The sequence below is a fragment of the Drosophila persimilis genome, unplaced genomic scaffold (assembly GCF_003286085.1).
Source record: "Drosophila persimilis strain 14011-0111.01,24,50 unplaced genomic scaffold, DperRS2 tig00000002-arrow-pilon, whole genome shotgun sequence".
NCBI lineage: Eukaryota > Metazoa > Arthropoda > Insecta > Diptera > Drosophilidae > Drosophila > Drosophila persimilis.
In genome coordinates, this window is record NW_020825289.1 from 4582824 (window position 1) to 4605876 (window position 23053).

Consider the following 23053-nt stretch of genomic DNA (forward strand, 5'->3'; position numbering starts at 1 on the left):
AGAGAGAATATAGGGGTATATTAGATTTGTGGTGAAAATGGATGTGTAACGCTCAGAAGGAAGAGTTTCCGACCCCATAAAGTATATATGTATATTCTTGAGCTGCATCAATAGTCTGTCCCGATGAGCGCCTAGATGTCAGAGACTAAAAGAACTATAGCAACCCAATTTTGTATCACGACTCCTGTTAGTTCTCACTGTGAAAAATTGATTACAAAACTTAAATGATATATATATGTATATATTAATACATCTCGATCCCGATACCTATTCTTGGTCCCCGAAAGAAAACCAAAAACTTAAAACAGCGACTGACTAGTTTCCTCAATTATATAGAATGAGTGACATGGATTTATAGTATTATATTTAAACTTTTTAAAGATCGAACATGTTAATTCAAATTATGTTTTTGAATACGTTTATATTTTTTATCGAAGTTGAGGAATTCAATACTAGGAATGTATATAACTACACATTTTGTATATACTTATGTACATACATATACATACAACCATAACATGTAAATTTTCCTTAATTATATACAAAAGAAAGGTATCACGGAGAAATCCATTACGAAATAGATTTCTTCAAAGACCTTGACCCTCGCTGCGCCTCGATTATCCTATTAAATGTGTTGTTTATGATCCTCAAATGTCCGATGCATACGCACGCCACCTACGTACGAATTCACATCTACTCCCTCTACCCTTTCCCATTAAGGAGAACAATTGCAAGTGTCCTTGAAACTTAAGGGTGAAGAATTGATTTCAATGGATGCGACTGTTCTGTCTATGTAAATGAACGTGCCTTGGAGGTAGAATAGGAGGACAGCTGTATGTAAATTAGTATCGGGACCTAAAGCTATAGCCATCCATCCTAGTAGGTCAATCAATCCAAAAACAACCATTACAACCATTCGATCTTGATCTTAATGGCAGTTTTTAGTACAAAGTTTCTATTGGAAATTTACTTATTTAGTAGTCTGCATCCTTTATTGAATTATATTATCTACCTACCTGCATACACTTTCATGAATTCCTGAATGTAGATTTATTCACAGTCAACTGAGAAAATTGGTCCAAGGACATGTCTAATTGTTCCCTAAAATTTGAAAGGGTAGAAGATGCAAATGTAGGCGTTCTGTTTTCACAAAGAAAACAAATAGGGAAATTAGCGTTACTTATTGGTGATCAAGGTCATTAAGCAATCTCAAAGGCATTTGTTTCTTCCGAATGAACTAAAATTTTTTTAAATCATTTTCATGGACATTTTGATCTAACATGCGACCAGAAACTGGAGAAGCTATAGATGTAAAGGATGGCAGTTGCTAAAACACCTTGGTAGGAAAATAAATGGGTAGGTGGAGATCATAATGTACCATATTTTGCATGTCTATAAATAAATATTAATAAACAAAACAATAATATAAACCCATTTCCACATACCTTTGTTATATAAATTGAATGAAACTTAACCAATTGTATGTATTGTATGTAATTTCATTACTTTGATCTGAAAATCTACTAAAATAAAATAGTCATGTTTTCCTGTACTGCTTTCTCCTTTAAGAAAGATGATTATTGATAAAAGTTGTTCCTCAAAGCGAAATAAGTTGTTTGTTAAGATAATGTGAATTGATTTATGAGAGAATGTGAAGTGATAAAGTAAAAAATAACAATGAAAAATCGTACTCTCGTTACCCCCTTTTAAAGTAAATGAACTGCCTTAGATTATTCTGTTCCGTGTCGCAGATTTTTTTACTTGACTATATTTAGCAAAAGTCGAATTCTATTTCGCGTACGTTCGCGACCACATGTTTAATGCTATCATTATGAAAACTAAAAATTGGATGAGCCCCATCTTTTGTACTAAACATAGACCTTACAAAGTTATATCGAAACGACTAAAAAAAACCTGGGGAAAATTGCTACGCATTTTGAAAGTGCCAGGAATTAACGGGAAAACAAGCACACGTTACAGAATGTTAATCAGACGTTGTGGCAACATTAATTTGTAGCAACACATTCCGAATACTCTGGATATTATAGAATTGCGGAAATGTTTGTCATCTAATGCACCAATAAATGCAAAAACTAGTCAGTCTCTGTTCTAAAGCTATCATAACGATATTTTACAGTTTATTGTCTTCTTACAGAGACCAAGAATGGGTATTGGGATAAGGATATACAAGAAACTAATCAAATACATGAATATGTCAAAAACATATCAATTTTATTTATTAATAATAAATAATTAATAATAATAATATATAAAATTACTGATATAGGGTATATAAAGGTCCGGTTCACAGGCAAAAAGTCTTCAAATACCAGCAACATTGAGACTGTTTTTTGTTAAAGTATTTTGTTTAAACCTTGTTTTAGCCAAAATACAATAAAAGCAAGGACTAAAAACTAGCCAATCTTGTAGAAAATTTATTCATCAATGGAATAAAACTATGTGGGCATGGCTGAAGGATTTAGTTAGCCAGAATTATTCAACGAAATATAAAAATTCAACAATTGGAACTCACTTAAGAGAGAGAGCAAAAATCGCGTTCCATGTTGCGGCAACATGCAAGCAACATTGCATACCCTAGGAAAGGATATTATAGATTTGAGAAAATGTTTGTCATCCCGTATTGAGCAGGATTTTACATACCCTGGGGAAATGGATGTTATAGAACTGAGAAAATGTTTGTCATCTAATGCACTAATATAGGCCAAAACTATTCAGTCTCTGTTTTAAATGTATTTCAACGATATTTTGAAGGTCTACTTACAGAAACCAAGAATGGGTATCGGGTTCGAGATATATTTACATGACCCTAATCATATGCATTTATACATATGTCTAAAACATAACAATCTGAGATAATTTCTATATTAATTGCGTTTTTAAACAGCTTGGAAAAACAGTTTCTTCATATATATTAACGAAATAGGGTATAGCTGAGCCCAGGCTCCGGTTAGCGTGACATTTCATACTCACTTACGTTACATTCCATACCCACCTACGTTGCGACTGTTTTTTTGTTGACCTTTTTTGTTTAAACCTTGTTTTCTACACTATACAATAAAAGAGAGTACTTAAAAGTAGTCAATCAGGTAGAAAATTGATTCATTAATCGGATAAAATTATGTGGGCAGAACTAAAGGTTTTAGTTACTGAGGTTTATTCAACGGAATAAAGAAATTGAACAATTGGAACGATTTTTCTCTTGCGTTTTAAGTCGTTTCATTTGTTTGACCATTTTCGCCAAAACCTTTTTTTACGCAAAATGCAATAAAAGCAAGTAATAAGAATAAGCCAGTCAAGTAGAAAATTGATTCATCAATGGGCTAAAATTATGTGGGCACGGCTAAATGTGCTATATAGCTGAGAATATTCCACGGAAGATCAGAAACGAGGAATCTGTAAAATAGTCAGTATATTTGCGGTATATTTTTAAAACGAGGCGGTATATTTCGGTATATCTTATCGATAAACTTTATTCAAATTCTTCGGGCTGATGTTAACTGTTAATACTTTTTTCCCAACCGCCGATCGAGTCGGACGCGCGCGCGCATTGAATTCAAAAAAGAGCAAGAGCAAGAGCAAGAGCAAGAGATCTCTCACACTCGACACTCGCTCGCCCGCCAGAAAAAGTTTTACCAATCAAGTTTTTTATTTCGCAATAAAAAAGAAACAAAACTTCAACCTAGTTAAAGTTAATGTCGTTGTCGTGGTGAACGATTCGTGAGTGTGGTGTGCTGTGCTGTGTACATGTGCTAGTGTGGATCGCTGCGTCGCAGAAGAAGAAGATGTGCAAGCAGGAAAAACAAAAGAGAAATTGAATAAAATTAAAGTCCGCGTTGGATGGCCAATATAGTGAGCGAATAAAGCTTCATGTGTTCTTAAAAATATGAATAGTAGTACCACCGAGAGTTGTGTTCCCCCGCCTTCGAAGATCACCAACTACACACACACACACACGAGACCACGAAAGCTGGGTGTTGGTGTTGAAATCGAAATTGAAAGTTGTTGTGGGTGAGACCAACAGCACTGCCAACGGAATAGAACGCGTCGTCGCGTGTGTGTATCCCTCACATACACACTCTCGCCCACTGGAGCTGTGGCTAAAAGAGATTGGATTGTGAAAGGGGAAAGCTCGACTTGGTCGCACACATGTGTACAGACCCACGCAAACACACACGCACTCGAATCGCATATCATATCCACCGTGAACGAACTGATCGAGGAATTTATCCATTGAGTCTTAGTTTAGTGCAAGGGATTAAACAATTTTCGATCAATTGCTAATGAAAGAGGTAAGCTTTGCTGTATATTTACCACTCGTATTCACATACATAGTGGAGTTCGGTTAAATGAGCCAGAAACTTTTCCATCGGCTGGCATTGCAACATCTTCAACGAAACGAAAAACCCAAACTTTTGCGATGGTACGCGTGTCTACATGCACCTAAGCATACATAAAACGCAGAGCTACCAAGGTCAAACACTAATTTAATAGTCGCAGAGAAAAACATTCCAAAGCCAGACCAGACCGAGCTTAAAGCCAAAGTTGGGCCTGAACGAAGTTCCGATATAGCGAACGTCTGTTCGTAGCTATCCAATCTTCGTCATCGTGATCATCATTAACAGGGCAACAACAACAACAACAGCTAAAGCAAAAGCAACAGCTACGGCTACAAAGCGCAGCCAACCAAAAGACAAGAAAGGCTTAGTGACCTTCATGGCATGGCGTGCTTTTGTCTGCGTAATATTTTGTTTGTGTGTGTGTGTATTTGTATGCATGTCATGAAATTTGAAGACATACTCGTACACACGTTCATACCTATGTACAGATATAATCTGTATATAATGGTAGTGGTTGACGGCTAACTGAACTGCTTTCCAATAAGAGTGAAGGTGAAAAAGCACACCACACCACAAGCATATGTATGCGCACACAGACAATGAACATGCAAGCGCACAATTACAGGCCGATCGCGCAGATGTTACAAAATATGCTATATGTACATGCACACAAACATATATGAACATATTTACAAGTATATACACACGTTTGTCTGTCGGTCTGTGCACTTACAAAGAGTGGAGGAATATGTATTTTATAGTAATATGTGACGAAAGCTTTGAACATTCTACAATCGAAAACTATCTTACTGAAAGGGGAAATGGAGAAATCCAAAACAAAATACTTCCATTGTACATATGTATGTATTTATCATTTCCTTGGAGAGCCTCAATCTCAATGCCCAAAAGTACTGTCCTATCGTATCTTTCCCAGCATGTATCGTTCGCCTCATAAGTTATGTAATTCAAATTTGGGTCACTTTTACGAGTGTAGCATTTACAGCAAGTACAATGGCGCGGCGACGACGACTCTTTGCCATTTTCTGCGGGGCGGCCAGAGAGCTTTCGTGAAAGGGGAAAGAGCACAGCTCTGAGTTGCGAGTGCGAGTGTGTTGGTGCAGAAACAAGTTTAGCCCCCTCTCCACACCGCTCCGCTCCCTTTTTATAAGCTCTCATACAACTTTCAAAATATTTCGAATGCGCTTTCTCTTTTGTGGCCCCCGTTCTCTTCGTTTTCAATCTGCACCAGACATGTGCTTATACACTCACAATCTGCATAAATGATACTCTCACTCACATTAAAGAAAGAGTAGTGGAAAAACATTGCATTACATTGGAACGATGACGACTACAAAAATCTGAAAGTATAAAGTAATATGTATGTACATACATACATACATATTTATATACGAACTTACGTTCTCTGTATGTAAATATTTATGCGAGTGTGTTCGTTTTGTTTAGCTCTTTTTTTTTTACTAATACACAGACATACAGCACAGAGAAAAAGAAAAGCTTTTTGTGAAAGGTGATTTTTATGCGCGTTTTGTGAGTTAGCGTGTTTTGTTTTGTCTCACTTTTGCGCTCGATCATCTCTGCTTTGTCCCTTTCATTCCCATTTCGAGTTGTTTTGTATGTATGTATGTATGAATGTATGTTGTACACTCGGCAACACCAGTCTGAGCCCAAAGTGGAGAAAAATGTCGAAATGTTTATGATCGCATCAAATGAAAGTACGGCAGGAATGATGTTCCATTTGAAAATAACTCAAACGCGTTTCCGCAGACGTCGGAGCCCAGTGTATGCATTTATGAAAGCCAGTTATTGTATGTATGTATGTACATATGTGGTTGTACATTTCCAATTGCGAAATCTGAAAGCGTTTGTAGAAAGGAATGAATATCCATGACGAATAGAAGGAATGAGAGGATTGGAATCCAGTATTCAACTTTATTCCATTAGCACCGTTTCTGACTTGCCCAACGTTAGAACTAGCCTGTCATCTCCCCGTTCCTCCCCCCGCAATCTTTCCCACAAACGATCGTGCTCTTTCAGCTTTCGCTTCCCATGAAAAATAACACAACTACGAAGTGGAGTGGAGCGTCGGCGAGGGGGGAAGCCATTCTCCCATTCTCTTGGTGCTGTGCCAAGCCAGTCATTCAAGTTTTATTGAAAGTGAACGTTTCGTCTCCCAGTGAAGCAGAGGCAAAAGCAGCGACGCAGCAGAGCGTAACAAAAAGCAAGACTATCTTTTCGAAGTTTTCAGATCTGCTGAACTTTAGCTTTGTTGAGAGCTTACAAGCCATGCTCTTGCACAATACAGTAATAGCCCCATAAAGTGAGCGAGTATGCATAGCTGTTCCACAGATACAGTCTCACAGTCCAGCGAATTTCAGTGTAACAATTTCATCGTATTCGGCGTTGCCTTCGCGCCAAACTCGAATCCAACACCAACACACCAACGCAACAGCAAGCTGTCGGCAGCAACAACAACATCGAAAGGGGAAAGCTTTTTTGAGGCAGTCGCGCAGAGAGAGAGAGAGAGACATAGAGAGGTAGTGGCAGAAGCAGCATAGCGAGCGTTTCTTAAGCAACTGCTATTGTGGTTGGGGGCTGCTCTATGAAGTGGAGCTTTCATCTTTTCCAGCAACAATGCTTGGGCTGTACATACGTGTGAAGGTAATGGCTGTATGCGTGTGTGTGTGGCTTGTGCAGTATTACAAAAACAGAGATGAAGAAAAACCTAAAAACCTGATTAGTAAACATTTACTAATGCTTTGTAATTTCAATTCACACACACAACCGCTCTTCGCTATACATATGAGTGTATGGATGTGTCCACATGTGTATGCATGATCATTTCTCCGTGGCGATGAAAGCTCACTTTCGAATACTGCAAGATCCTTTTTCTAACACACAGACAAGCGACCGAGTGTGTAGGTGGGTGAGCCTACCTGTGTGAGTGCCGTCTGTATGACACAATCGTGAAATAGTCATGGGGAGAGGGGAGGAGAGAGTTTCGGTGAAAGGCGGCTTCCAAGCTCGGAGATTGTGTAATACTCGCCAGCGGAAGAGACAGCGCCAGATGCAGACATTTTCCATTCCAAAACTTTCTATTTTGCTGTCTTCACAATTCACAGAAAGGTATGCACATGTACGAGTATATACTCGTATGTACAAATGAAAATATACATATGTACATGCATATATAGAGTGGTCTCTGATCCGATTTGTAGCTTGCATTCTTTGAAATCTAATATTTGTAGTACTAATGCGCAGAATCCGATGCAACCAATCTAACCCCTCTTCCTTCTTCCATTTGTAGTTTCAGAGAATGTTGATGTTGCAATACAGCAAGCATGGCGAGTGCATACTCAAGGAAATCGGAGCAGCGTTCCGGGGAGAACACCCGGCGGACCTTACAATCGTGTGCGAGAACAAAGTGAAGCTGCATGCACACAAACTGGTGCTGGCCGCCGCCAGTCCCCTCATACGGTAAGCCTTTCGATTGGGTGGGGGCTGGGTCATTTTTGAGTTCACTGATGGTTATTGGTTGGATTTTGCAGAAACCTGTTAGAGGACACTCACCTGAGCGACTGCTCGACCACCGTCTACTTCCCAGACGTCAATGCCACCTACTTTAAATTTCTGCTGGACTTCCTGTACTCGGGACAGACGTGCATCACCTCTCGTGACGTGAACTACCTGCACGATCTGCTGCTGCTCCTGCAGATCAAGTCCGATAGCTGGAAGACCACAGACTCTGCCTATCTGAACAGCAAGTGCGGAAGCATACGCGAGAGATCTCGGAAGCAGTACTCATCCTCCCAGAACCTGGACCAGACACTCAAGTATGAGGTCGACAGTGTGGACGAGTCCAGAAATGCGGCAGATTTTTCCGCGTGCTCGGCCGAGCACTGCGAGAGTGCCCCCGAGTGTGGCGGCGGGGGGGTGGCCAAGGAGGAGGACGACGAATGCACGCACAAGGACAACAGGAGCGAAAAAGACACAGATGAAATCGTAAATCTCTCTAATGCTCCACCGAGTGGCATCAGCAACCACAGCAACACCAACAGCAACAGCAGTAACAACAATAACAACAACTCGGCTATAAATCCAGTTAACCTTTCACTAGACCTCCGGACAAAAAGCGAGAACTCGGCCCGTAGTGATGCCAGCAGAACAATCGGATCGGGATCTGATCACAGCGGCATCGACCTGGCTATCAGCGCAAGCGAGAGCACAAAGCGGAAGGGACTTTTCTTCGACTCGCACAAGGATGTGTTGAAGCCGCTGTCCGATGGCTCGGACATCAACAGCTCGCCGGAGAACTACGTGGTTACGCCCCATCGAAAACGACGACCCGGCTTTCACAACACTCAAAGTGACAATCAGCCATTCACATCGTATCAGCAAAACCTGTTGGAAGAGCTGAGACTGGTGAAGTCGACGACATCGCCCATATCTGGATTTAGCTCGGAGAAGAACATGCTCGCCCATCTCGAGGATGGGGCACTCAACGGCGACACCCTGACCCCGGACCGAAAGCTAATCGAATCGCAAAGGAACCATGCACAGAGCCCGGATATACCAATGCACTTGGGGCCCCAGTTCGTGTACCAGTGGCAGTCGAATCAGAACGCCGCGATTTCCGCAATGCCCAATCTGCAGTCGCGACTCTCTAGTCTGTCGCACATGAACCTGGGGCTGGACCCAGAGGGTCGCAGCAGCTCCGCCTCCGGATCGAACATAGCCAGCAGCAACCCCCACTCGTCTTCGGTGCGAGAGTACCGGTGCGAGTACTGCGGCAAGCAGTTCGGCATGTCCTGGAACCTCAAAACCCATCTGCGCGTCCACACGGGCGAGAAGCCCTTTGCCTGCCGCCTCTGCGTGGCTATGTTCAAGCAGAAGGCCCACCTCCTCAAGCACTTGTGCTCGGTCCACCGGAACATCATAACCACCACCAACGGCACGGACACGGAGAACCGCTACAGCTGTTGCTTCTGCTCCATGTGCTTCGAGTCGGTGCAGGAGCTGGTCCGGCATCTCTCCGGGCACCACAACAACCTGCTGCTGACCAAGAATCTTCGCGAATAACCTAACCGATCTTTGAGTTGGCTCCACCCGCCGCCAATCCAATACTTGCAAAGAGACCTGAATTTTATATATATATATATTGTATACAAACATACGGTAAACAGTAAAAGTAACAGATTTAATTACTTATTGTATAAATATGTAAAATGTACATTTAAATCTTAAGCTTACCAACATTCACGTGACTACTTTACTGGATTCACAATAACTTCACCGACGGCATGACGATATGAACGCAGCCAGAGATGGAGATGGGGCTGGGGCTGGCGCTGGGAATTAGAATCCAAGAATCCGAGCCCGACAGAGAGAGAGGCAAAACAAGTTGTTTTTTCTCTTTTAAATTGTATTTGAGTTTCAAACACCCCACAGAACCCCACGTCCACTATTCCCTATTTTTTTAAAACGGCTGGTCCATCAAAATGGAACATTATTTTCTAAGAATATTTGTATACAAACGGTATTGTAATTTCTATTTTATTTTCTACCCCGTCTTACATGAACTCCTACCTACCTACATACATATATTTGAATAATTTTTATACACTCTTTCATGCTAAGATTTTTACATATTCCCTCCTAAAATCGCCAATAAAAGTGTGTAAATAGTAGTACAGTATAAATTCGCAAGATCGTAATAAAATCAGAAAAGCATTTCAGTTTTGTCTATACTTTCCAAGCAATTTTCGAAATATATTTTGTTGAACCTACATATTACCGATTTGTTTCTGCGGCAAGTGGCAGTTAAATTGGGTGGATAAGCAAATGTCCAATGGGGTGACATAGTCCTTCGTTGGCTACTATCTTTTGAATAGTTTTTGAAATTGCTATTTAAATGTAGCTTCTTGGCGCCAAACTGTAATGTTGATGCTGGCCAGCTTGTGTCAATCGAATATTCGATAGTGGTAACTTTCGTTTCGTAGCATACTCCTTTTGGGAGTAAGTGTAAATATCAAGTAGAAATCGTAGGCGAGGCGCGATGTTCAAATATGTCGAAATTTTTGCCTAGCATGGCTCCGTTTTCGGGAAATACATATATATATAGATATATATATATATATATTTATATTTATAGCTCCGTAGAGCTATATTTTTGGCTACAAAAATAAAATAATAAATATCTACGGTCACACTCTTTAACCGATATAAAATTTGGTTGGCGCGCAGTGTTATTGGCCGCGGTTATAGATAATATTCCCACTGTTGGCGCAGAAGTATAACAAAGCAAGGAACGAAATGGTCAGACCGTCAAATGCGTATTTTCGACTGCGACCGATCTGAGTGACTCGGAGTTAACACTAAGCTAACTGTTATTTTTAGTTAAAAATTGCATCCGTGAAGTTGAACCTGGACCTGGACTGGCAAAATGTGGATGTCTCTGAAACCGCGAGCAACAGCAACGTTCAGTGATGATAAAGTGATGTGATGTGACGAACACTGCAGCAGAATCGAGCGAAGGCTAACAACGACAGCATAACTTCAATCCAACCAAAATAGAGGTCCACAATATACCCACACAGCCGTACATCCGTGCAACCGAAAAGCTGCAACACGCCAACACACATTCAAAAACAAAGGCACACACAGCCACATACCCACGAATGCTGAGAGACTTAATATAATTAATAAACTTCAGTGAAGTGAATGCAAACTGCGAGATATTCGACGGAGAGCACTCGAAAATTCGAAGACTCGCGAAGGACAACAACAATGGCGCTGCCAAAGAAAATTAAATGTTTTAAATATTTGGTTTACAGTTATGTATTTCTCCTAGCGGTAAGTTTGGCCCACATTCTCCTCTCCGAACGGGAGAGATAGAGAGCATAATTAGAGCTTTGTAGAGTTATATAAGGTAAATGCAATGATATGAATGTGTGTGCGTCCGATAACGGTTTACACACATGTATGTGCATATGTATGTAATTGCACGGAAAATGTAATCAATTTGGGGAGCATTTGCATACAATTTGGTTCTACATCACATCATTGTACGAGTATGTATGAACGAATATTCCCATTTCCTGCAAACCAAATCAAATCATGCATATTCCGAACGAATACAATCAACTTCATTTCATGCTCCTCACACTATGGAAATCTGTGCATCAAATGATGTAGATACATGTACACGTATGTAGATACACATGTATGAACATCCTGCACAAACTTCTTGTCCTCGAATGTACAACGTCCCACACTCCCACTCACTCTCACCATTGTGGCGAATCATGGGGGATATGTACACATTTTTATCCTTGAATACATACTCGTATATAGTATATTAAATCCCGAGTCGTAGTGACCTTGAGCTAGTTAAAAGCTGCGCCTACATACATACATACATATGTTTGGGTGTGCATGGGCTTGTGCACACAACACTTCGCATGACGTCAAAGGGAGTACAAATGAAAGCCTTCAGAATAGCATCCCAAAGTGGCAAGGACACTGTGATGAACGGGACGGGCGTTTAATCCTACTCGAACAGCTCCGTCAAATGAACACCATGCTTCTTTCGTATTTTAGCTAACTGGAGCCGCGCAGATATTTTTGGGAACATCCCTGTTGTGGGGACACTCGGTGTATTATGGAATTGTGCAGAACAAGTTGTGGGCCCCAGCCGCGATCCTCCTGTGCCTGGGTCCTGTGACCTTCATCCTGTGCTGGATGGGATGTCAGGCTACGAACCAAAGGAAGCGCTGCCTACTCGGAATGGTAATGCAATTGTGAAAAGGAAACTTACGTTAGCCATGGAGCATGCATCCCTATATATCACAAAATTTCTTTCTATATCCCCAGTTTTCCGCACTTCTGGTGGCCTGCATATGTGTTCAATTCATTATCTGTGGATGGTCCTTGGCCATGCGGGAGAACCTTCCAACTTCGGTAGAGATTTTCATTGACGATTCCTTCGTGGAGTTCTTGGACAAATTTTCGCGCACCAAAGTAGATAACTTGCATTTGTGGAATAGAATGCAGTCGCAGGTAAGTCTTTAGATATGGCTATAAATGAGTATAATTGATTACTGGTTTGTTCAGCTACAATGCTGCGGCGTTGATGGACCTCTTGATTATCGTCGACTCTCGCTGCCCTGGTCCTGTTGCTCTCGTCCGGAGCACGCCTACGAATCTGCCTGCGATACTCACTACAAGCGCGGTTGTTTGGCCGTCGTATCGGAGCAAATCAAGAACCGCTTGCTGATAACCGCGTTCGGGGCTGCCATTATAGCTATTTTTCAGGTGAGATCATTGGAAGCACGCGCACCGATCACACTTCTCTTCAACATATAAACGCACTTCTGTTTACAGAGCTTAGGGATCTTCTGCGCAGTCCATTTGACCATTCTTTTTGGAAAGAACGACAATACGCACCCCATAAATATGAACCGGAAAAAGAAGCAACAGCAATTCTTACCCCTAACCATACAGGACAAGCGGCATGACCTACCATCGCCCATTAATCTATCACCATCTGCACCAGGGCAGAGAGTTTTAAAAACTAATCTGCCTTCGGCCATGCAACACAAATGACAGACGATTAGTTTCTAAGATTGAAAATTTATGAAAAACTCCAAAGAAAAATTATAAAAAAAAACTAAAAAAAAAATGTTGTAAACTGAGATGGAATGAATATAACTGTGACCCTCAATGTTACGTTATGGTAATTTTAAACAAATTTAACGTTCGAGAAAAGAAACAACATTTGAATTTGGATTGATTCTCCAGTAGTTTAATTAAAGCTTAAAAACAATTGGATTTGCCTTGTTTTTACCTATGTATGGGCTCCGACGTGGCTTCGGGTCAGTTGGCGGATCTCGTGACACTTGGCGGCACGTAGAACGTATCCGCTGCCTTTGGCGTCTTTTTCTTTCCGAACCAGCGCTTAGGATATTGGACCTTCTTCTTGTATATCTGAATATCGATGTCATCCTTGTTCTCAAAAAACCAAAGGTTTTGCCGCTTCGCTTCCAGCTCGTTCAGCGTTTTCTCAATGCTATCCTTCCGTTCCACTAGACTCTGCTCCTCGATATACTTCTTTACAGCGTTCTCAAACTGTTTGGACCATTCTTGATAGGACTGACCATATTCAGCTAAGAGTTTCGGTTCGAACTTTTGGGAACTACCTTTTATACTACTCTCCAGTTTTTCGTGGATGGAGTTGGTCTGCGTGCATTTATCGAGTGCTTGCTGTAACGATTGTGTAAACTCGTCCGAGCCCTCCAGTTTCAGACTTTCAGCTACATTCTGGGAAGCGGTGAGGATTTCTTTGTAGAAAACCTCACGGTTTTTGGCCAGAAGACTGACAGCATCAGGTAATTTACCGCACAATACAAAGCCAAGAAGACAAATGTTTTGTTTCAGCTCTTTCAGAGTGCCTGAGCCAGAGCCCAATAGAATCATAGCTCGACCAAGAACCTTTTCCTCCGTCTTATCACTTGTATCTTCTACATAGTTTCGAATAAATTTAACACGGACTTTTTCCTGAAAAAGAATTTTTGGTCAGTTCGTTGAAACCATTAACAGAAATATAACTTGGTTTACCACTTCAGGAGCAGGTGCTGCAGGTTTATTCTCGGACGATTCCAAAGGCTTGAAGTCTTTCACGAACCTAAAAAATGAGTGGAGTGCTAACGCCTCGACCAGCTCGCTATTGCATAAGCCTCTCTCCACAAGAAGAGCAGCAATCTGCGCTGCTTCCAATGTGTTTCCGCTGTGCAACAATAGGTCCATAAGGAAACACCCGGAGAACTGGTCAATAAACAGTCCATATTGGCTGGGACTCCGCAGAACCGTGATTACCTCCTGGGGATTTGTGGAGTCCAGTAATTGCTTCACTAACAGACTCGGCAAAAGCGGAACATAGCTGCATTCTTTTTGCTTTCTATAAGGGTTCCAAGGTTAGTTCAAGTTCTGGCTAAAACGTTCAAGCTTACCTGAGCTTAAGCAGCCTGTCCACCAGGTCCATTTGCCGATGATCCGCATTCACAAACAGATCCAAATCTATATTTGTTCCAGCATGCTGACTGCCCTCAGGTAAGAGGTGTCGAAACTTGGCTGGACCCTCACTCGCCAGCGCGTTGAATTCTGTTGAAAAATACGACATTGACATCCATCTTCTGGAAATCCTAGATCTCAACATGGCCAATTAATGTAAATTTTAATTAATTTATTAAATTAAATGCAGGATTACGTCCAAACAGTGTTATCGTTGAAAAATACCGTCCGACCCTCAGAAATATACCAAAATATACCGGCTTAATTGGAAATATACCGTAAAAATACTGACGAATTCAAGTTATATTTTACATATTCCTCGTTTTCTTTCTTCCGTTGAATATTACTAGCTATATAGAACATTTAGCCGTGCCCACATAATTTTAACCCATTGATGAATCAATTCTATACATGATTGGATAGTTTTTAGTCCTGGCTTTTATTGTATTTTGGCTAAAACAAGGCATAAACCAAATAGTTCAACAAAAAATCAGTCGCAATGTGGCTGGTATTTAAAGACATGATGCGCGTATAGACCTTTGTGCACCCTATTTCGTTAATTTTACATGTAGATCAAACGCAATTTATTAAGACCTTTTCTCAAATTGATATGTTTTTGACTTATTCATGTGTATTATTAGTATCTTGTATATATTTATATCGATCCTGAGCCTTGGAAGACAAACGTATTCACAATTCTATAACATCCATTACCCCCAGGGTATGTGTGCATGGAATTAGCAACATTTGTGCATGGAGTTAGCAACATTTGTGTATGGAAAGGGACTCATTGTTGCAATAGCGAAACTGCGGCGAATCGGGTTTTGCCTATATTTCAAGCTATATAGATTTGCCCACTTAGCTTTATCGCATAGATAAATACATTTTCTACAAGTTTGCTTCTTTTAATTACCTTTATGTATTTTATTTTGACCAAAAAACGGGTTTCAAGTAAATGTTGCCGCAACTTTTGTGTATGGAATGCGCAACATTTGTGTATGGAATGAGACTCATTGTTGCCAAAGCGAATTGCGGCGAACTGCGGCGAACTGCGGCGAATTCAAATTCCTCATATTCTTTGTTCCGTTGAATAATACTGTCTATGTGGAACATTTAGCCATGCCCACTCAATTTTATACAATTAATGAATCAATTTTATACATGATTGACCTATTCGAAATACTTGCATTTATTGGATTTTTATATAAAATTGAAAATTAAATTAATAGATGACAAAAATACCATTTAGCACTAAAAAACACCATGGGAGCGCGGCGAAAACCAGTTTCTACAGTATATACGGTCTCACTTGAAAAATATACCGAGTGGTGCGCGCCAAATCGAACTTTTTTGAATGTGAGCGACAAGGACTTAAGTGTTGTCAACCGGGCCTTTATCTATGCCCACATAATGTTATACGATTAATGAATCAATTTTCTACTTAACTGGCCAGTTTTTAGTCCTTGCTTTTATTGTATTTTGACTAAACAAGGTTTAAGCAAAATAGTACAACAAAAAAAACAGTTGCAATGTTGCTGGTAAATTAGCAACATTTGTGTATGGAATGGGACTCATTGTTGCTAAAGCGAAACTGCGGCGAATCGGGTATTGCCAAGCTATATAGATTTGCCCACTTAGCTTTATCGCATAGATAAATACATTTTTTACAAGATTGCTTCTTTAAATTGCTTGTAAGTATTTTATTTTGACCAAAAAACGGTTTTCAAGTAAATGTTGCCGCAACATTGTGTATGGAATGAGACTCATTGTTGCTAAGGCGAAACTGTGGCGAACTGCGGCGAATTCAAATTCGATTCAAAAAACGACCAATTCCTCATATTCTTTGTTCCGTTGAATAATAATATCTATATGGAACATTTAGCCATGCCCACTTAATTTTGTACGATTGATGAATCAATTCTATACATGATTGGCCTATTCGAAATACTTGCATTTATTGGATTTTGATTAAAACAAGGTTTAAACAAAACAGAATTTTTCCCGACCATATTAAATACTAGTGTGGTTGCGGTCTGCAGCATGGGCATTCTCGATACAGTTGCTTGACCAAAAGAATAGGAACGTGGAATCGGAACATGCAAAAATAAACATTATGTATCTCATCTGTTGAAATATAGTGTTGGGTCAACATTGCTCATTTTGGGGAACATGTTCACTTCTTATTTTTTAGTAAGTCAACTCACTCATATTGCTCACTTGTTCACCTTTGCTCAGTTGCTCACTTAGATTGCTCAGTTGCTCACTTGCTCACTGTTCGCGCAGAGATTACTAAGCATGTAATGTAACGAAATACGTTACATTTCAATTTTAATCAAACATTTAAAACAAAACAAAAAAAATTGCAATGATTCCAAATTTTACTATACTTTCGAAGTATCGAATATATTTTGAATTAGCGACATATTGAATTTTCAAAAGAATAAACAGTTTTGCCGGTAATACATAAAGTGTGAAGTAGAAACAAATATGAGCAACAACTTCCAGAACGCAAAATGCCCTTTGAGGAGCAAAATTGCGCAAAAAGTGAGTAGAGAACATGTGAGCAAAAATTAACAAGTGAACAACAAAGAAGAAGTGAACAAAAAAAACAGTTTGGAAGGAACATGTTCAGTTGCTCACTTAAGTGAATAACTCTTTTTTGTTCACTCACTCATGAGTAACAGAACACTCGATCTATAAGAATTTTTATTAACTTTGATGTGTTTTTCTTTTGTTTTCCTACAGCGTATGGTGTATACGTTGGTTACTTTTCCATTTGTCTGCAAAATTCTTGTCGAGATTAAATGTTTAGTACGAAATTGAAACAAGAAGTAAATAATTTTACTGAAGCGAAATCTTGCCCAAAACTAAAAAGTTGAATGCTGTGTCGTCGTACGTTTACTCATTCATAAATAAATACATCATCAAAACCAACTGATCTAAAAATACAATAATGGGGGGCGAAATAAATAAATAATAAGTAAATAAAAGAATCGCGTCCCATTTCGTTCGTTTTCCATAATTTGGTTGCTTTCTATGTTACCTATTTTGTTTCATTGCGTTTATTCCGATATCGATAGCAAATTCGCGGCAGTGGCAAAGGTTGTAAAACAAAGACATTCGAACTACTTCGAGTTATTTAATTGATTTTCGATCTTTCCTTTCTTCGCTTTCTTACCTTACCCACACCAAAACAACAACAATGAAAAGACCCTTTTTATAGCTGATACTCGAAGAGTATAGGGGTATATTAGATTTGTGGTAAAAGTGGATGTGTGTAACGTCCAGAAGGAATCGTTTCCGACCCCATAAAGTATATATATTCTTGATCTGCATCAATAGTCGAGTCGATATAGCCATGTCTGTCAGTCCGTCCGTCCCGATAAGACTATAAAGCTAGAGCAAACAAATTTTGTATCCATACTCCTGTATGGATGTATGTAAAGAAAAACGGAAGCAGATCAAATATAATATATAAAAATCTCACAAACGGTTTAACCGTTTAATCACATGTACACTGACTGAGTACCGCGTATAAAGTAGAGGCTTACAACATTCCCGCTCGTTTATTTTTCTGCGAATACAAATAAATACATAGCCAAATTTAGGCAAAAAAATCGTATTCCTCTCTTTATACCTGATACTCAAAAAGAGTATGGGGTGTATATTAGATTTGTCGGGAAAGTGGATGTTTTTATTTCGGACTTTGATGTGCAATGACTGCAAAATCAAGAGGCCAAATAAACACCAAGCCGAAGCCTGTTATGCGCGGATCTCAGGCAGTAACGCAGCACTCCTCCCGTCCAACCGACCAAGGGGCGCAGCCGCATGACGCGCGACGCTTTTACCGAACAGATCGCGAACATGCAGGAAAGATAGATGTTAGACAGAAAGATAGATTCGAGAAAAATTAGAACTGAACTTGCTAAAAAAACTAAGTATTTAAACTATAACTAACTGCGAGAAATGTATGTTTATATTAGTGATTTAAGAAGTGGAAGGGTTGTAGATATTATACGGTAAAGGGAATTATAATCAGGTCATAAGATTCTAAGCTCTAACGCCCAGAAGGGAGCGTTTCCGACCCCATAAAGTATATATATTCTTGATCAGCATCAATAACCGAGTCGATTGAGCCATGTCTGTCTGTCCGTAGATCCGTCCCGATGGGCACTTATATCTCAGAGACTATAAGAGCTGGAGCAACTAAATTTGGTATCTCCATTCTTGTGATATCGCACCGTCACAAGTGTATTTCAATATGACTGGATCGGTGATGATGATCAAGAATATAAAATAAAAAAATACGCTTACTTCTGAGTGTTGCATAAATCTACACGAATTTTAAATGTGTACCAATCCTTATACTCTTTTAGTACCAGAAACAGAAAAAACGCTATATATAAGAATTTTATTGAAGGATTTTTCGAAAAAAAAAAAAACAATTTTGACTTATCTATTTGGATCTCACCCCACCGACTGGAAATTCGATGAATTGGGACAAGATGAGAGTGGAAAGCTGCTAAAAAGACTTTCAAGGGAATCCAAAGATTTTCAAAGTACTGGTAAATATGTAGATTTGATTTTCTTTATTTAACGTTTAAATTGCACCACAATGCTTAGTAAAAACAATATCAAAATAATGGTATGTAGTGATGAAAATGTATCTTAATATTTACATAGATATTGGTGGTTCCTATATTTGATCATACAGGCATTTCATCTGGCGCGAATTTTGAGGTCCTTTCACTGCCGGATTCAGATATTTAGAGCCGGATGCAGAGTTTTTGCGGCTATCCATTTTAACAGACTTATCTTTCATAATGTAAATAGCATGTCGTTCTTGCTTTCGAAATTTTGCTCTTCTATTTTGAAACCATACCTAAAAGGAAGTACATTTTTATAATTACATATACAGTGTTATACAGTGTTAATTTCTAATGCGCTATTTTCCTTATAAAAGTACCTAATATTACTGTTTAGTCTTTGTTCATTTCACTGAGTTGCCACATATTTATGGGAGATACTAAAACTTTTCTTGTGCGATCTTTTATCTGAGATATATCATGAACAAGCCCAGGATTCTTATATTCAGTCTCCAGCTAGTGCAGCACTCCTATGTGATAGTAAGACCCAACCAGACGTTCAGAGCCTTTGAACCTTTGAAGATCCAAAAACCGGGTACGCCGACCTATTTTCATTATAGTACGGTTGAACTTAATCGATCATAGATAGCCATCACTTTAATCGCTATTTCGTCAAGGCTAAGATATGAGATAGTCTGGAGGCTATGAATCTATAAAAGCTTAGAGTGATCTAGAAAATAATGCTTTAGAGTTTTTTTTTAACTGTTATGAAAGAAAAGAGAAATTCTGAAAGACTGACGACGAAGAAGGTGCTTAAATACCTACAACTACTGAACAAAAATAAATACCTCTCGTCAACTGCGTGACACAACCAATTCGATCGGATCACTATACTAGTTCATCATCCCGCTATGTACATATATGTATAAGGTCAACAACTTTTTGTATAGCTATCATAGAAGCCACCGATGTTCAAGGGCATGTAAGTGCGCTGTTTTAAATTGGATTGGAATATGGAATATGATTTTTTTCTTACCTGAACTCTTGCTTCTGTCAAGTGTAGTTTCGATGCAATCTCCTCTCTTGTGTAAATATCAGGATAATGGGTCTCTAAGAATATTTTTTCCAATTCATTTAGCTGATTGGAAGTAAAAGTTGTTCGAATCCGTCTCTGTTTAGATTTATCAGTCAAGCTCAATCCATCATCATACGCCTTTAAATGAAAATCTGAATAAACAGTAACAATTTATAATAATGCGAGTTTTCAAGTATTTGGAAAATAGTAAAACGTACTGAAAAGTATCGTGCGCTCTTAAAAGCTGTGCTATATAATGTGGGACCCATCGGAATACTAACCGGAGTTATAGGACGCAATGTTATGTGTCGAAGGGTAGAATTCCGAAACAGTTGTTATTTTCGAAAATAGTAAGCTCGATTCTTGATTTAATGAACTCCTCATTGCAGTCTCGTTGGCACATAGCTTGTAGCTCGAGTCAATCATTAAATTATAATGATTCATGTGATTAGCTACGGAGAGTCCTCCATTTGTATTATTATTATAAAAATCCGTATTGGCGTTGTAGATGCAGTCCTTGTCGAAGTTCGCCTTGTTTAGAAATGAAAATTCCATTGCACTGAAAGCCCATATAGGATACAAAATTTGTTCTAAAGGTATTTTTAATGTCCGTTAATGAGTCACATCCCGATAAAACACATAATTATGAACTCGCGCGGAAACACAACTTTTAACTGCCCTTGAATAAATAAGCTTCGATTACGAATCTACCAACTACAGCCTTTGGACAAAAAAGGATGCTGCACTTGTCTCTGGTGAAAGAGATAGAAAATATTTCACTCCGCGTTTGGGGGCGTGTGCTAACGAGCTCCAAACGAACTAGGGGTGGAAATTTTACGCTACAATTTTTGCCATACACTGCGCCAAAGACAAAATGTGTATACATTTTAATATATGAAAAAGGTAAACCTTTTTTTATTTTGTGTCAATTTGATTTTTTTATCGATTCTAGATTTTATTCGAAAACAACACCAATTTTGAATCGCCATTTTTATAAAAGAGGCGAGTACTACAACAAAGGATTCTTCCAATTATTCTTTGAGTGTAATACAATTTACGGTTCTTCAAAAGTCACATTGTGAAGAGAAAATTGGCCCATCTGATAACATTAGTTCTGAAATGCTGAAAGGAAATGTGCTTTTGAGAAATCTAAAAGATACAAAATAGATAATATTTAATTAAAAATTACAAAGTTCAGTTAAGTACATTTTAAAAATTGCTTAAATATTATAGGGATATAATTTCCGTATTAAGGGTAGATGGATTTATTATATATGAACATATATATTTGGACTGTGAGTTTTCTTCCGTACAAAAAGATAACAAAAGGGTATTCAACAGTGTCCTTCAGCATGGAATGCATATTTTTGTATGGCTGTATAATACAACAAACGCAAAGGACTATAATGCTTATAAGATTATTCTTTACGAGAGATGAAATTAGTTCGTAACTTCTGATGGTTTATAGATAGCCAGGGTAATCACGTTGGACAGAATTTTATATTTGGTGGGGGTGTTTTTAGCAAGTAACACAAGTGACAAGTGACGGCGAACGACCTCTGAAAAGTATATCCAATCGGAATAATGATTTGGAGAACGCCCAACCCTTAAACCAGACACGGCATTCCTGGTCCCTAATTGTATGGGCGTCAAATCCTGGTGGGACGTTAGCTGGATTTGAACATCCCTAAAATATTATCCCTGCTTTAACCCTGGGGACCCGTCTTCTTTTTCTATCCATCAATAGACCGCCCATGCAATTACTTAGTTATCCCGAGTGATGGGCTCATCTGTTCCAAGGTTTTCGGCGTTTTCCTTTATTGTCGAACCCAGCTACTTACACGCAGGGAGCTAGTTGGGAACGCCACCTGCAATACAACGCTTAAAGGACAGAAGAAGTCGAAGAATGCTTAAAAGTGGCAGTAAGAGCCCGACCACTAGCCCCACTAAACCGAGTAAACAGCTTTGCATACGATCATCATAAAGACAATAATCTAATATTGAGAGCCATGAAGTCCATAATTCAGTTAGGTCTATGTGTCCATTAATACAGTCATACATATGTATTTATATCTACGTTGGTGCAATTATATGCATACAGAAGTACATACATATGTATGTACATATGATTAAATTCCGAAAGGGTTATGTTTTCGTGGTGTATTGTATTCAGACATTTGCATGCTAGAGTGAAGGCTTTATCTTTTGTAAGGCAGCGAAGCTGAACGAGCTCCTCAATGTTTGTATGAACAAAATCAGAGTACTCTTAAACGAACTTGTTTTAAGCATACCATACCATACCATACCCTTCCTTGACAACTACTATCGAGAACAGAGAAGATTATACTGAATTTTTAAACTTGCCCTGTACAAGCTAACATATCCAAACCATATTTTAAAATGAACGCACTGATCCCATCATTCTAAAACCAAGAAAAAAGGGTCAGGTCAGCACGCTTCCTTTCTGCCCTAAAGGTCGCTAGTGGGCGTAGGTATGTGTAACAACCAACTTGTGCTCAAATAGTCAACGTCAGCCGTTAGTAGCTAGGAGCAACGGAGAGTAACGAAGCGGAAAGCCTTTCCAACCCCCATATGTATAGGACAGCTGCAAAACGATCTCTCGTGCACACGCACATTTCCATATAATTCTACCATGCACAAGTGGCACGAGCTCGGGGCTCCGGCTCGGGCTCTGGATGTGTACAAGATCAGCGAGGCAGAGAGAAAATGCCGGCATTATCTTTTCTATATAGCCACGCTGGGTGGGTTGTGTTGTGGTGGTGTGCCGTGTCTTCTTGGCTTTGGCTCTCTACGTGTGCTCTCTCTTGACGGTGGCCAGCACATTCAGTTGTGCTATACCCGACACTTGTGTTTGACCATGCAGAGCAAGCGGTTAAGCTAAATACTTGTACATTTGTGAAAGTCTGTTCGGTGGTATACATACTAGT

The 23053-nt window shown here is 39.4% G+C and overlaps 4 protein-coding genes across 4 annotated transcripts; 2 read left to right on the forward strand and 2 right to left on the reverse strand.

Annotated features, from left to right (window-relative positions):
- Nucleotides 1-3567: 3567 nt before the first annotated feature.
- On the forward strand, nucleotides 3568-10106 carry LOC6590372 (transcription factor Ken). Its single transcript, XM_002015586.2, has 3 exons — nucleotides 3568-4310; nucleotides 7684-7853; nucleotides 7925-10106. The coding sequence occupies exons 1-3, from the start codon at nucleotides 4302-4304 to the stop codon at nucleotides 9453-9455; spliced, it is 1710 nt and encodes a 569-aa protein (XP_002015622.1). The 5' UTR covers nucleotides 3568-4301; the 3' UTR covers nucleotides 9456-10106.
- A 610-nt stretch (nucleotides 10107-10716) lies between these two features.
- On the forward strand, nucleotides 10717-13162 carry LOC6590373 (23 kDa integral membrane protein). The gene is made up of 5 exons (XM_002015587.2): nucleotides 10717-11228; nucleotides 11976-12164; nucleotides 12249-12434; nucleotides 12489-12689; nucleotides 12759-13162. Exons 1-5 carry the CDS (start codon nucleotides 11097-11099, stop codon nucleotides 12978-12980), a joined length of 930 nt encoding a protein of 309 aa, XP_002015623.2. The 5' UTR covers nucleotides 10717-11096; the 3' UTR covers nucleotides 12981-13162.
- Nucleotides 13158-14594, reverse strand: LOC6590374. Its single transcript, XM_002015588.2, has 3 exons — nucleotides 14384-14594; nucleotides 13992-14331; nucleotides 13158-13931 (listed from the first exon to the last, which is right to left on the reverse strand). Exons 1-3 carry the CDS (start codon nucleotides 14587-14589, stop codon nucleotides 13251-13253), a joined length of 1227 nt encoding a protein of 408 aa, XP_002015624.2. The 5' UTR covers nucleotides 14590-14594; the 3' UTR covers nucleotides 13158-13250.
- A 4544-nt stretch (nucleotides 14595-19138) lies between these two features.
- On the reverse strand, nucleotides 19139-20663 carry LOC6591296 (retinal homeobox protein Rx). Its single transcript, XM_002015589.2, has 3 exons — nucleotides 20387-20663; nucleotides 20067-20257; nucleotides 19139-19326 (listed from the first exon to the last, which is right to left on the reverse strand). Exons 1-3 carry the CDS (start codon nucleotides 20658-20660, stop codon nucleotides 19141-19143), a joined length of 651 nt encoding a protein of 216 aa, XP_002015625.1. The 5' UTR covers nucleotides 20661-20663; the 3' UTR covers nucleotides 19139-19140.
- Nucleotides 20664-23053: the final 2390 nt, after the last annotated feature.